The sequence below is a fragment of the Pinus tabuliformis genome, chromosome 3_2 (assembly GCF_031772625.1).
Source record: "Pinus tabuliformis cultivar Carrire ecotype Pingquan chromosome 3_2, CPIR1, whole genome shotgun sequence".
Classification (NCBI taxonomy): domain Eukaryota; kingdom Viridiplantae; phylum Streptophyta; class Pinopsida; order Pinales; family Pinaceae; genus Pinus; species Pinus tabuliformis.
The window spans coordinates 1,061,796,294-1,061,810,793 of record NC_142302.1 but is presented as its reverse complement, the minus strand read 5'-3'; the positions used below and the strand labels follow the sequence as shown (position 1 = coordinate 1,061,810,793).

The 14,500-nt window shown below is 34.2% G+C and overlaps 1 protein-coding gene and 1 pseudogene across 1 annotated transcript; both read left to right on the top strand.

Annotated features, from left to right (window-relative positions):
* The first annotated feature begins 456 nt into the window (after nucleotides 1-456).
* Nucleotides 457-771, top strand: LOC149184274 (T-complex protein 1 subunit beta pseudogene; annotated as a pseudogene).
* A 10,105-nt stretch (nucleotides 772-10,876) lies between these two features.
* Nucleotides 10,877-12,648, top strand: LOC149184273 (glucan endo-1,3-beta-glucosidase-like). The gene is made up of 4 exons (XM_089415294.1): nucleotides 10,877-10,987; nucleotides 11,112-11,259; nucleotides 11,392-11,903; nucleotides 12,223-12,648. The coding sequence occupies exons 1-4, from the start codon at nucleotides 10,877-10,879 to the stop codon at nucleotides 12,646-12,648; spliced, it is 1,197 nt and encodes a 398-aa protein (XP_089271420.1).
* Nucleotides 12,649-14,500: the final 1,852 nt, after the last annotated feature.

The following is a 14,500-nucleotide window of genomic DNA, read 5'->3' as shown; positions in this document are numbered from 1 at the left end:
ATAACCCTTTTTGGTCTTGTTGGCACTACTCCAGCAATTGCAAATAACCAGAGAATAACAACCGACACAATAAATATACTAGAATTTCCAGTATGAGTCGACAAAAAAAAGAAATGCCTAGAATCCTTCAATGAACGTAGCTTTCAAAATACACATGAACCCAGAGGAACCATTCAACACCACTTACGTATCTTGCTTCTGAAATGGACCACTGAAACCGAGAAAATGGATCTTGTGAATAAGACAGAGAGCCATTTCTAGACTCTAAATCATTTAGAGAGACCTTCAATCAACCTTGCAGCAACTGTAAAATATCAATGCGAAAATCCCCAACCCTCGCTTTACGCTCAAGACTCTACTTCCCTCTGCAATCAAATATTTTCCTTCCCGGCGGACAGAAGCGTTCGGAAGAAAGGAGGCGATTGATCCTGCAGTTAACGTTTCCTGCTCTCAGACATGGCAACTGAAAGGTTATTTAAAGACGATGCCAGGGACAAGAAGGGTGAACGGGCCAGGATGGCTTCGTTTGTTGGTGGCATGGCAATAGCTGACCTTGTAAAGACGACTCTAGGACCTAAAGGAATGGACAAAATTTTGCAATCCACAGGCAGGGGACATAGTGTCACCATTACAAATGATGGCGCTACTATATTGAGATCGCTTCACATAGATAATCCCGCTGCCAAAGTAATGGTTGACATCTCGAAAGTCCCAGATGATGAGGTAGGAGATGGAACCGCTTCAGTAGTTGTTTTGGCTGGCGAGCTCTAGCGAGAGGCAGAAAAACTAGTAGCAATGAAGATTCACCATATGACAATTATCTCTGGTTATAGAATGGCTGCTGAGTGTGCTCGCAATGCTTTAGAACAGCGAGTTTAGGACAATAAGGCAAATTCAGAATCCTTCCGGTCCGACCTGATGAATATTGCAATGACAACACTCAGTTTCAAAATCCTTGCACAAGACAAACATCATTGGCTGTTGATGCAGTGATGCGGCAGAGGTAGCGCTGGAAAAAGCAGCACGTTATGGTCAGAGGTGAGCAGCGACTGTGGAGGGTCAGGTCGAATAGCTCAGAGCAGGTAAGGGGCATTACAAATGCTCAATGCACCAGGATTATATAGCAGGCCCACCAAATTCAATTGTCAGGACAGCGCTTTTCAAAAACGTTTATAAACAGTAAAGAGCGCAGGCATAATTTAAAGGACAGAGGGCGCAAGTAACGCAGAAGAGAGAGAGCGCATGTATGATTTCAAGGGTCAGACAGAGAGGCTTAAAATAGCCAGAGTCAGCAGATTTCTGGCAAACAATGAATTAATGGAGCTTTATAGGTAATGGGCAGAACTGGAAGGTCTGCACAAATGACATATACATAGAGACCACAAAACAAGTGGCTCAAATATGAGCAGGGCCAAAATTCGCCTGCTCTGATACCATGTTAAACACACATGGACAACAAAGAATAGGAAAGATAAATCAGTGAGTTCATTTTTTTATTAACATCAGATATACATTTATAGTACAACATATGACTCTTGGGTTTCAGATCCCAAGGTCTCTTGGACTGCTTAGTCTTTTCGGCTTCCACACTAACCCATTTAGGATTAGGTGTCCAATAATATCTTTCTCCAATTGTATATGAGATCTATCTATCTCATCTTCTTCCAGAACATAATTTAGATTCTGCTTGTCTTCTTCCTTCTTCATGACAATATCAGCAAATTGTCCTTCTTTACATGTTTCACCTGCAAACATACACAAATTGTCAGATTTAAAATCATCAGACCTTTTGGTCTCACTTGAAGTTTCAGTCTTCAAGTCTTCATCTTCAATCAGCATCTTCTCATATTATTTAGAACTATCCCAATAGTCCATGAGATCTTCACTTGATCTCCATTCTTTATCTTCAGTGTAGTCTTAACTTTCTCCCAGAATTTCTCCCTGCTTTGGTTCACAAATGGACTCTTCCATTTCCAACTCAACTTCCTTGAGTTTTTCCCTCAGCCACTTCACTTGCATTTGTTACATAGCCATCTCTGCATCTCGTGCCACTCCACTAGTCTCTTCCTCAAGACCCAACCTAGTCTTTGGCTTTCCTCAAGCATTCTCCTTAATGTGTTGAGTTGTTCTTTTAATTTAGTAACCTCTTTGTCCATTTCCTCTTGACTCATCCTCTTGCCATTTGCTTTGGCATCCTTCTTCTCATATCCTCTATTGTGGCTTCTCTCTAAACCTCTGCTATGACATCTTCTTCTCTTATTTCTTCATGAACCTCTCACTCATCTACAACAAGCCTCTGCAACAGCTAATCCTCCTCATTGCAATCTTACCTCACTAAGCTCTCGTCACTCACTCTTTTGGTAAGCACAAGTCCTCTATCTAGAACCTCCTTTTGAGCAACACTTTTGCTCCCTCTAGGCTTCTGCAATTTCTCACTTCCTCTTGAGAACACTTCAGCTCTCCTCTTTGTCCAATATCTTGTTGGATTCTTCAAGTTCACTGCCACTTCTCCTTCAGAGTGTTTGTTTTTCTTACTCTTCCTTCAAGAACACATCTAGTTCTCCTCTCACAGCTTCTCTTGCTATCACCTATGCATTAGTATATAAACACACATTCTCAGTTTAAAATAGAACATAACATATTACCTCTCCTTCAAGATCCCAGCATGATCTCGTTTCACCATTCCACCTGTGCCTTGGATGGATTGTCCTCTGTTTTGTATCCTAGTTCTCTTCCCTTCAAAACTTGCATTAAGAAATCTTTCTTCCTCTTTCCTCCAAGAAATCCTCTATTCCTATTTAGTCCAAGCCTCTGCTATAATTTCTACAGTCTTCCAGAACTTTAAAGTTCTCCTTACAGTCTTCTGTTATAATCTATGCACATTACCTTCTTCTGTGTGCAACCTCCTTTCCATAGGAAATCTTTCTCCACTCCGATTACAAACCTACTATGATACCACTAATGTTGAGGGCTACCACCGCATATCCCCGTAATATGCAAGAATCTTCGTAAATGCAACTGTCCCAGGTAATTGACTTTGCAATGGAGTCAAATCTTCATAAAATCAATGGTTTCACCCTCTTATATGGTTCCTTTGTATCCGAACCAATCACTCGCCTAAGACTGTCTATCTGGTCTTTTAAATAAGACTCAAGCCTTTGTTTATGACTTTGTTAAAGTCTTCCTTTAGAATCCTTCTGTTAGAATTAAAAACCCTTCAGCAATGCACCTTTACATATCCCTTAAACCGCATACACATAAAATCCTCTGATAACCTTGGTTATATATATATATATATATATATATATATATATATATATATATATATATATATATATATATATATATATATATATATATATATATATATATATATATATATATATATATATATATATATATATATATATATATATATATATAGATATATATATATATATATATATATATATATATATATATACATATATATATATATACATATATACATATATATATATATATATATATATATATATATATATATATATATATATATATATATATATATTAACACACATTATTACATATCGGCGCTAAATCCTTTTATAACCAATTTACAAACCTTCAAAATCACCATAATAATATCGCAAGTGTGACAAACTAATCAATATGCTAAAAGATGACTGTTGGACCAACAAGTAATAGGGGGAAAGACACACAGAGGATACACATGGAATGACTTTGATGCATGCAATTGAAGACATAATGATATAATTACTTCAAACTACACTAAGAGATGTATTTCAAAATATGAGCTTTCCTTACCATACTTACCCTCTAGAGGGTTATGAATTGGACGGAGTTTTCATTGGGTCCTGATCTTCTATCATAACCTGGGTTTCTTGGTCCCTCTCCTCAACTCCTTCAGAGTCGTCTAGCATGTCATCCTTCCCTGTGATCACTGATAGATACATCTGTGCAATTTGAGGGGGAAATTACTTCTGTCGAAATGATATCTTGGTAGGATACCTCTGTGCAGTTTCTGGATGCAAGGCAGACTGGGCAGCTGAGGAACAATACTATGTAGTTTCTGGATACAGTGGATTCTAGCTGAGGGAAGGACATTAGAGGAAACCACTGCGTGGTTTTGGATTCCAAGGGAGGTTGGGGTCTGTGTGCATTGCACAGTTCTAACAGGAAGAGGGAAAATGCTCGAGGGTTGCAGAAGCGAAATGTGCAATTTCGGAAAGCTGGATGAGGCTAGGTTGGCAGGGAAACTCTAGAATCTGGTTATGTGTTAGATCAGTGGAACTAATGTGAACAGTGATATAACTTTAGTTATGATCACACACTTGAGCACTTAGTCATATAACATAGACCATACATAACAAATAAAACATACTTTGCTTGATGCAACAACTTTCGTGACAAGAGTGCGTGGAGTGTGAAACATGTCTATGTAATGAGAATAACTTATACGCACAAATATTTTCCCTTGAAGTAGACCAACTTCCATTTGCATGAAAAATAATAATCCCCATGCCTAAAGATGACACCTGCTACATAAGGATCAGAATGTGAACAACTCTTAAGATCAAGGAACGGGCTTGAGATCATTAGCTTACTAATAAGTGACCAATGAACGATCAATCATAGGATCCATGGTAGACTTCAAAATTTGCATGCGAGCAAAAATATTAGAGGTTGGTTGTAGTCGCTACAACAAATCTCCACACACTCCTAAATGTAGAATTTATGCCACAAAGCACATGATTTAAATGTCATGGTGGTCACTAGGGTGGTCAACCATTTCTTATACTCCCACGTTTCTCGAGGTTCCCACCCCCATTGGAGCTTCTTTTTCTGATAGTAAAATTCCTTCCATATGCTCCTACTAACTAAATATGGATGGTAAGGGTGACATTGAAGAGAAGTCCAACAATGGTTCTCCACTACCACAATTTTGCAAGAGATTTACATCCTTATTACTTGTGTGTGGTGAATGCAAGGTGATAATAACTAGTATTAATAAAATAAACATCTGAATGCGAGACACTAGGAGATATAAGCACCAACTATTGATCACTTTCGTCACCAAGGTTGCATATAGAATTCTCCTTTCCACCATAACTATAATCAAAGAGTCACCATCTATTTGAATTTTTTTATACCCTACCTCTTGGGAAATAATCAATCTATGTTCCAAAGTTGTAAATTCCGCTATGTTGTTAGTGTAGGTACCACAAAACCCTCTATAATGTCTAAGTAGCTCTCCTTTGTAGTCCCTAAATATTTCCCCAAATCTTGTTGGACCTGGGTTTCCTTTGGAGGCCCCATCGAAGCTCAATTTGGTAAATCCATTAGGTGGAAGCGTAAAGCCATGAGTAGATGATTTGAAGTTTTGTTGTCGAGGAACTTTGGATGTCACAACCATTTCCTCAGATATCTCCAACTCTTTTAAATACAAATATATACTTGATTAATCTCCCAATCTTCTGCACTCCATAGTTCTACAATGATGGTTTACTTTGTATTCCTCCTCATGAGAGTCTAAACAAAATCCGTAGAAGTCCTATGGTCCCTAAAGATGTTTCTATTGTGTTCTTTCCATATGTTCCAAAGAAGGAGTCCCAACATTAGATTCCATGCTTTTTTTACCACTAGGTTCTTAAATAGAGTAGTTTTCCAAACCACCAAGATCTCTCCCAAAATGTTTGGCAAACAATTCAATTGGCAAAAAATTGTTAGGACCTTGCCCCACAAGGAAATAATAAACACATAAAATTTGAGGACATGCTCAATGAATTCTTCTTGATCCTTAGAGAGTGGTTATAGGTAGGTTTGGTACAATCCTTTCCTTCTTGTGTGATCCCATGTTAGGATATTTTCATGTCCTATCAACCATAGAAAATGAGCCATGTTTGACCATAACTTACTTGTCCATATTTTCTACCATAGATGATTTAGTTATATATCTAAATGCCTCACGTAGATATGGTAAGCCTCTTTAAGCATAAAAATTCTTCTTAGTCGATAGCCCCACCTTAGTTTATCCTAGTCATGGTCTATTTGGATCCTTTTCTCCCTTAGATCTACCTCCAATATTGCCGAGGATGAAAATTATGGATCATTTGACCAATGATCACTTGATTTCCATCTGCAACATCTAGAACCTATGCTTAGATCTTCCCAAAATTACGCTACAGTGTAAGCCCCTTGCAACACGCTAAAATATTCAAGGGCAAAGATCATATTTGTTGTCTAATTAGGGAGATTGTTGCCACTTTTGCTCCAAAACTATATAGTCCAACCATTTTGGATTTCCTAGAACATGTGATTCTAGACAAGATATTTATTCTCCTATGAAAAATTCCAAATGCATGATCTAGAAGGAAAGGTCCGTCGTCTAAGCTTCTTAGGTTTTGAACCTTTGAACCTACCTGGATCCACCTCTACCAAAGATTTTCTCCTAGAGGTATGTTAAGGGTTTTTGGATCTCTCAAACCTAGCCCTCCTCATATCTTTGGAAGAAAAAGGTTTTCCCATGCCACTAATGCCCATTTCTTCTCACTTTTTGTCCCTTGCCAAAAAAAGTGTCTAAAGCTGGTAAAAATATCCTTGAACACCACTTATGATGCAAGAATAACCAAAAGTGGAAACATCAAAAGGGTTTGAAGGACAAACTTAAATAGAGTGACTCTAGCTGTCAGGTTCAATAAGCAGAAAGCCCAATTGTTGAGTCATTTATTAATTTGATCCAAAATCTTTATCAAGTTGGTTGATTTGAAACATCTCAAAATTAGAGGAATGCCTAAGTGTCTGGTCGGAAGGTTGCATCCTGAAATCCAAGCAATCAAGCCAGTTGAAGTTGCACATGGTGCCAAGTATTAAAGAAGAAAATATTACATTTGTCCCCATTGATTTAGGTGCATGATGCCTCCTAAAATTCTCATAAAAATATCAAGGAATCTTATTTATTGAAGCATGAGTTCACCAAAAACATAATATCATCAATAAATTGTTGATGTGATATTGACCAATCTTACCAAAAATGTTTTGATGCCTTTCAACACCCTTTGATAAAGTACTGATAATATTTTAGTTTTTTGTCATTTTGATGTTGATAACAATAATAGTTTAAATAATATGAAAGTTATAATAAATTTTAGTTGAATTTGAAGGTGTTATTAATTTAATTTTAATTTATTTAGAATTTAGTTATTTAACCAGAAAAAACATTTAAAGAAATTATTTTTTTAAATAAGGTCTTTATTAACATAATTTTTGTCGTAATATAATATTTTATGATTTAAAATATTATTTTATAGATTTATATATATCTTTTTATTAAATATAGCTATCATATTTATGATAAAATTGAATGAATATAATTTGTTCACACAAATTTTATTGAAATGATAAATTTGATTAATAATATAATTACTGTATTCGCATTTTAGTTTTTTAAAGTATGTGTAATTAATGACATTCAATTAATTTTTTTAAATGTTCGTTAATTTAATGAATATATTTAAAGTTGGTGTAGTTTGATTTAAGAAATGGTCTTTTTAGGATTTTTTTTTGGTTAATTTTAATCAAAATAAGATAAAGATTTTAAAAAACTTGAGTTTACAAAAATTCAGTGTTTTAGGGTTTTTAGTGTGTTGAATCCATTTAAGCATTCAAAAATATATTTTAAACAACAAAATTTCACAATCTTGCTTGAAACTATTTCTTCTATATATAAATATAAATAATACTTACTCCACTTTTAATAATTAATAATTAGTTTTTATAATAAATAATAATAAAAAGATTAATTTTTCTATAACTAATTATACATTCAAATTTTATGGAAAATTATAAATCCTATATAATTGGGCAATTTAAGTGTAATCCATTTCTATATATTAATATAAACAAGACACATCTGATTAAACTCTTTGCATATACATTTAAAAGCTTCATTATTGTAAATAAATTAAACACAAATCTCATTCATTTTGCAAATTTCTTAACATAACTTTCTTCGTATAATAGAAACAATTTCTTAACATAACTTTCTTCGTATAATAGAAACCCAAGAAAAATGGATGCTTAGCCGTATAAATAGTCTTATATATATGCTATGTTATAACTACGGTTATTTTCTTACTCTCTTTTACCATTTTTATCATTGTAATAATTAATATATCAAAAATTGAATTAAATAGAAATAATGAATATTATATAATTTGAAATTACAATTTATAATAATAAAGTTTAGTCACTTTAATTAATTGTATTTATCCTACTCTTTCGAAAGCGAAGGGCCATTATAAAATTCCTAAATGCTCAAAGTCTATTTAACAAAATTCTTCAATTATAAAAGATCAAATATTAACCAAAAATACAGTTGAAGAAGTGTGTATCTAGTGAAATTTTAAGAATAGCTAGAGAGGTGCGACATAGGAATCGGTAAAAACAAATCTCTGGAAGGCATTCTCTCATTTTTGTGGCTATTGGATATCTACTAATTTACGGTGATTGATTGAACTACATATAGTAAGGTTTGATGTTATTTTTGAATTAATATATTTTCTATGCAATTCATAATCGTTTAATGAAAATTTAGTTGATTTGTAATTAATAGATGTGACAAAAATTGTTTGGTGAGCTTTCTAAAAGACAATGAGAAAAATAAACAGAAGTACCTAATATATTATTGAAATGACGGGAAAAGATAAATATTGAAGGTTACAAAAGATAAATATGGAAAAATATTAAATGCACAAAGAAAAAGTTTAAAGAGAAACTCAACCAAAAAAAATCTACTTGACTGGCAAAAATGTCAATCATATTTATACTTTCGAGTGTAGTCATATAAATTAAATAATGAAGAAATACTTATAAGAATATCTATAATAGACATCAAAACACTTATTTTATAAAAAAAACCATAAAAATTAAGTAAATTAAAATTTATATAAGTAAATTAAAATTTATATATATATATAAAACAAAAATTTTAATTGAAAAGATTCACCGTATTTTATTATAAAGATTTTTAATTTATAAATAAAATTAGTTACAATATTATATGAATGATTAATTTCACATCTAAAAAAATTATAAATCATTTTATATGTTTTTTTTAAATAATTAACTTAGAGAGATCAAATCACAAAGATCTAGTAAGCATTGAGACATCTCAACCTTTTTACAATGCAAAACTTAAAAATTTGCACATTTAAAGATTTATGCCCTCTCCAGACGCATAAATCATGGTTAAGATGACACTCTCTCTATATATAATGTATTCAACTTCTTAAAAAACGCTTGGATATTTAGATTGTGTAGACAACACAATTCCAACAAATATTTGGTAGATTCAAAATCAATGCTTAAAAAAAGGCTAAAATGAAAAATAATGATACTTGAAATACTATAACAATAAAAATTTATGTTTTTAACTGCTTTATATTATTACTATTATTATTTCACACCATATATTATATGTAAATTGTTGACATTGAAATAACTTAATTAACATGGGATATTTTATTTATGAATTACATTGTAAAGAAATTTTCTTTATTACTATAATATATTTTAAATGCATCTCAATATTACTTAATTTTACATTAGTTTATTTATGGTGCACATTGAAATTTTCAATTACTACTAATATTTTTTAAATGTTACATGTTAATTATATAGTAAAAATGGAATGAATTACACATCTCCCTCTTATTAATATTATTACAAAGGTGTTTAATCCTTTTATTTTCAATTACTTCTTGACTTTGCACATCAAAACATTTATTGTTGTTAGCATGTACACTCACATACACATATTTTTTTGCAAGAGGGAAAACAAAGCATAGTGGGGACAACCATCATTAACTATTAATCTCAAATGCAACCTTACTCATCACTATTATTCAAAGAAAACCACTCACCTATAATTAGGTGTACAATTTTATGGCGTACCCAAACCTAATTCTATATATATAAATATATATACTCTAAAATTGATAATAAAATAAAATACTTATCATGGATATTCAAATAGTTTGGTTATGTTTTCCATTTAAATATAAAAATATAAATAATATCCATATTTTTATTTTAATTAATTTAAAAGAATTTTAAAAGGTTAAACAAAATTATCTTATTTCATATGAATATAGAAATATTTTATTAATAAAAATAAGAATGAAATATTTTTACTATACTTCCTTGTTGTAATGTCAATCATTAATAACTATATTTTGTAATACTTTTAAGTAAATCAATATTTTTTCATATATATATTAAAAGAGAAACGAAATGAGGACAAAAATAAAACTAAAATAAGTAATTTTAAAATAAAATTTAATTTACATTTAAATTTTAAAATATTATAAAATAAAATCTATAATTTCTTATTATAAAATATTCAATAAAAGTTAATTCTATACGGCCACTAATCATTATTATTGATCATTAAATTATATTTACATTTCCTAATAATTGTTATCGAACATTAAATTATAATACGCCTAATAATTAAATAGAACGAACACGAGAAGCAAGTTGATTAAGCTATCACAATCACCGTCGCCACCAGGTATCTACCCTTTACCCACCTTCCCACGAACAGCTTTACTTCGTTTCACTTCTGTCTGCTTTCCGATTGTGCACCGCGTGTCAGGTTCCAGTTAAATGAATAATTGTTATTGAACATTAAATTATAATACACCTAATAATTAAATAGAACGAACATAGAAGCAAGTTTATTAAGTAATTTCGTATTGAAATCGTTTATTAAGTAATTTCGTATTGAAATCGTTTATTAAGTCATAGTGTAAAAGTCATGCCCTAGTTAGACGTAAACGTCAAGACTACTTCAAGACTTTGCCTGTTATAATCGATGGCGGCTGTTCAACTCTTGGGCTGCGACAAATTGATGAAGAAAAATGTGCAGAAACGACCCATGACATTTCATTTCACGACGAATAAATTGCCGGCACCTCTCCTTATTGTACAACTGTGGATATAACGTCACGTACCGGAACAAAATATCAGTGCAAACGAGACAGACCTAGTCCGATACGCCACGGTATCGTTCTTGGCCTATCGATTTTGAATTTTCAATCCATGCGCAGGCCAATCGAGCTCCTTATAAATACAACGCCCTCGCATGCTATTTATCAATCCTCTCATTTCCTGTCATAAAAATGGCAGCCTTTAAAGACCAATCTAGGATCTTCCTGATTGGATGTGTGGCCATCTTCTGTTATCCAGTCCTCGCTGGTAAAGTAGCATGATATTGCATTCTTTTCCTCCCTACTTTGATACATGCTTCATACAATAGGATTGTTATTCAAAGATTTAAGTTCAACGTTGTTGCTCTATTAAACTGATTTAATTGAATTCTGTGTGCAGATGGTGATAAAATAGGAGTGGACTGTGGCATGGACGCAGACAAACTTCCATCTGCAGACGAGGTGGTAACTTTGATGAAGTCCAACGACATTGGGAAAATGAGAATTTACCAGGAAAACAAAGTTGTACTGCAGGCTTGCGCGAATTCTGGTATCGATGTAATAGTGGGTGTCGCTAACGACGAACTGGAGAACATATCTTCCAGCCAAGAGTCGGCAAACGGTTGGGTTAACGAGAACATTGTGCCCTTCTATCCCGCCACCAATGTCAAATACATTGCAGTGGGAAACGAAGTTTTGATAACCCCGAACAACGCTCAGTACGTACCCTATCTTGTTCCGGCCATGAACAACATTCAAACTGCGATCCAGAACGCTAATCTGCAGAATAGCACCAAGGTCTCTACCACCCACAGGATGGATGTTAGCAGTGGCTACCCGCCGTCTAACAGAATCTTCGTAGATGCTGTGAAGGACAAGATGAGCCTAATACTCAATTTTCTGTCACAGAACGTGTTGGAAGAATCACCGCACCTCTATACCACACCTCTATAGAATCTGTAATTTCTACCCTGGGGATCCTAGTTACTGGCTTGTAACGTTTACCAAAATCTGTAATTTCTACCCTGGGGATCCTAGTTACTCGCTTGTAACGTTTACCAACACCTGCGGATTTTGGTGTAACGGCAAACCTCCACATGGTATACCCAGGTTTTATTCCCCCAAATTGCGTTTGAGGGGGGTCTTGGAAGAATCACCGCACCTCTATAGAATCCGTAATTTCCACCCTCAGGATCCTAGTTACTGGCTTGTAATGTTTACCAACACCTAGGGGTTTTGGTGTAATGGCAAACCTCCACAAAATGGCGGTCCCTTCATGGCAGAGGTCTATCCATATTTCAGCTACATCTGCGACCCAAGCAACATTCATCTGGACTACGCTCTCTTTCAGCCCACGGCTATGTCGGTGACAGACAAAGATCACAGCTACAACAACCTGTTCGATGCCATGGTTGATACTCTTTTGTTGGCCATGGAAGCCTCGGGGTATCCCAACATCCCGATCGTAATTGTCGAAAGTGGATGGCCTTCTGCTGGCGCGGATGCAGCCACCATTGAGAATGGTCAGACCTATAACAATAATCTTATTAAACATGTATTATCGAATGCAGGAACACCAAAGAGGCTAGGAATGAGCATCGACACATATATTTTCGCGCTTTTCAACGAGGATTTGAAGCAAGGCGATGAGACATAGAAACACTTTGGACTATTCAACCTGATGGAAATTTATGGTAATTTCAAACAATCACTGAACATAGAAAATGCTCTGTTTTTGCCAGAAGCTAAATTGTTTTCTGAAAATAGAGATTTTTCACACCCATAAAAACTTTCATGTTACATATTTATCCATTTCTCTCACAGGGATTCACCAAGAACCTCCACAAAAAAAAGAACTCTGTTTCAGCTCCAAAAATTTATTTTTACACTACGGCCAATTTTTTTATTCCAATCTCTAAAAAAAACCTCTTCTTGCGCTTCTGCGCATATTACATTTCATACATTGAAATTACAAAAAAAAAACATTACATTTATTGCAGCATTTCCGCACCTCACATTAGCACTGCTGTGCATTTCACTTTGCATTACCTATGCAATGAACAACCTTCGCCCTTTTCACTGCTGTGTGAATCCCCTATATCTCCTTAAACAACAACTATAAAAAAAATAACACTAGAGCTTTTCTATATTTTTACATATTACATTGTGTATATTTTTTAACAAAAATGACTATACCTTTCTTTTAATTTTCCATACTTCCATGCATATAAAAAAAATAATAAAATTAAACTATTATCTATGTTCTACCAACCATCGTAAATTTCATTAATTACATTACTGCCGGTCAAAAATGAAACTTTTACGTCAAGTCATGTATTAAATTGCTCCTAGTGTATGCCTGTACGCGACCATCGATTTAATCAAACGGCTGTCATCAATTCCCCGGAGGCCCCATTTGCATGAGCTTTATGTTTCGGGGGATGGGTGGTTTTGGAGTCGTACACTGGACGCGTGGCAGCAAGTCGGGGTGATCGGAGCCCTCCTGACAAATACCACTCAGCTTGAAAGGTGGTTCAGGGAAATCCATCGTGGTTTTCAGAATTAAATGCCGCGGGACTGTTTAGCTGTTATGGCAGTTGAAATTACGATTTCAACACTCCCCTTTAATTTCAACTACTGGGTTATCAGTCATACCCAAACATTTCCTCAAAAACTCAAAACTTTTCGGGTCCAATGGCTTGGTCAGAATGTCTGCAACCTGTTCCTGGGTCCTACAATGTTGTAAAACAATTTCTCCATTGCTTACCAATTCCCTGATGTAGTGAAACCTTGTGTCAATGTGTTTCGTTTTCTTATGAAACACAGAATTTTTGGATAATGCAATAGCTGAGCTATTGTCACAAAAAATCATCGTTCCTTTTTCCTACTCTTGGCCTAAGCTCCTTAACATTCTTCTCATCCAAATTGCTTGAGATGTTGCTGCTATAGCTGCCACATATTCTGCCTCTGCTGTAGACAATGCTACAATAGGTTGTTTCTTAGAATCCCATGAAATGGCTCCTGAACCCATGTGAAAGACATAACCGGGTGTGCTTTTCCGATCATCTACACTTCTAGCCCAATCACTATCAGTGTATCCAACTAAATCTGAACATTCTGAGACAGTATATAAAATGCCAAACCTTTTAGTACCTTTAACATACCTCAGAATCCTTTTTGCTGCCTGCCAATGTGCTTCTTTTGGCCTCTCCATGAATCTGGAAATTAAACTAACAACAAACATTATATCTGGCCTAGTTGCAGTTAAATACATGAGGCTGGCAACTATGCTCTTGTACAAACTAGGATCAAAATCCTTACTGCTGTCCTCTTTTCTGAGTTTTAATCCCATTACTGTGGGAGTGATTGCTGCCTTGCACTCTTGCATATTAAATCTGCCCAACACTTCATTTACATATTTTGCTTTTGAAATAAAAATTCCATTTTCATTTTGATCTACTTCTATTTCTAAGAAGTATCTCAGCAAACCCATGTCAGTCATTTCAAAT

Coding starts and splice junctions, on each gene's coding strand:
- LOC149184273 (XM_089415294.1), top strand. CDS start 10,877: ATGGCGGCTGTTCAACTCTTGGGCTGCGACAAATTGATGAAGAAAAAT. Junction 10,988..11,111: donor TGCCGGCACCTCTCCTTATT/GTACAACTGTGG, acceptor ATCCATGCGCAG/GCCAATCGAGCTCCTTATAA. Junction 11,904..12,222: donor TCAATTTTCTGTCACAGAAC/GTGTTGGAAGAA, acceptor ACCAACACCTAG/GGGTTTTGGTGTAATGGCAA.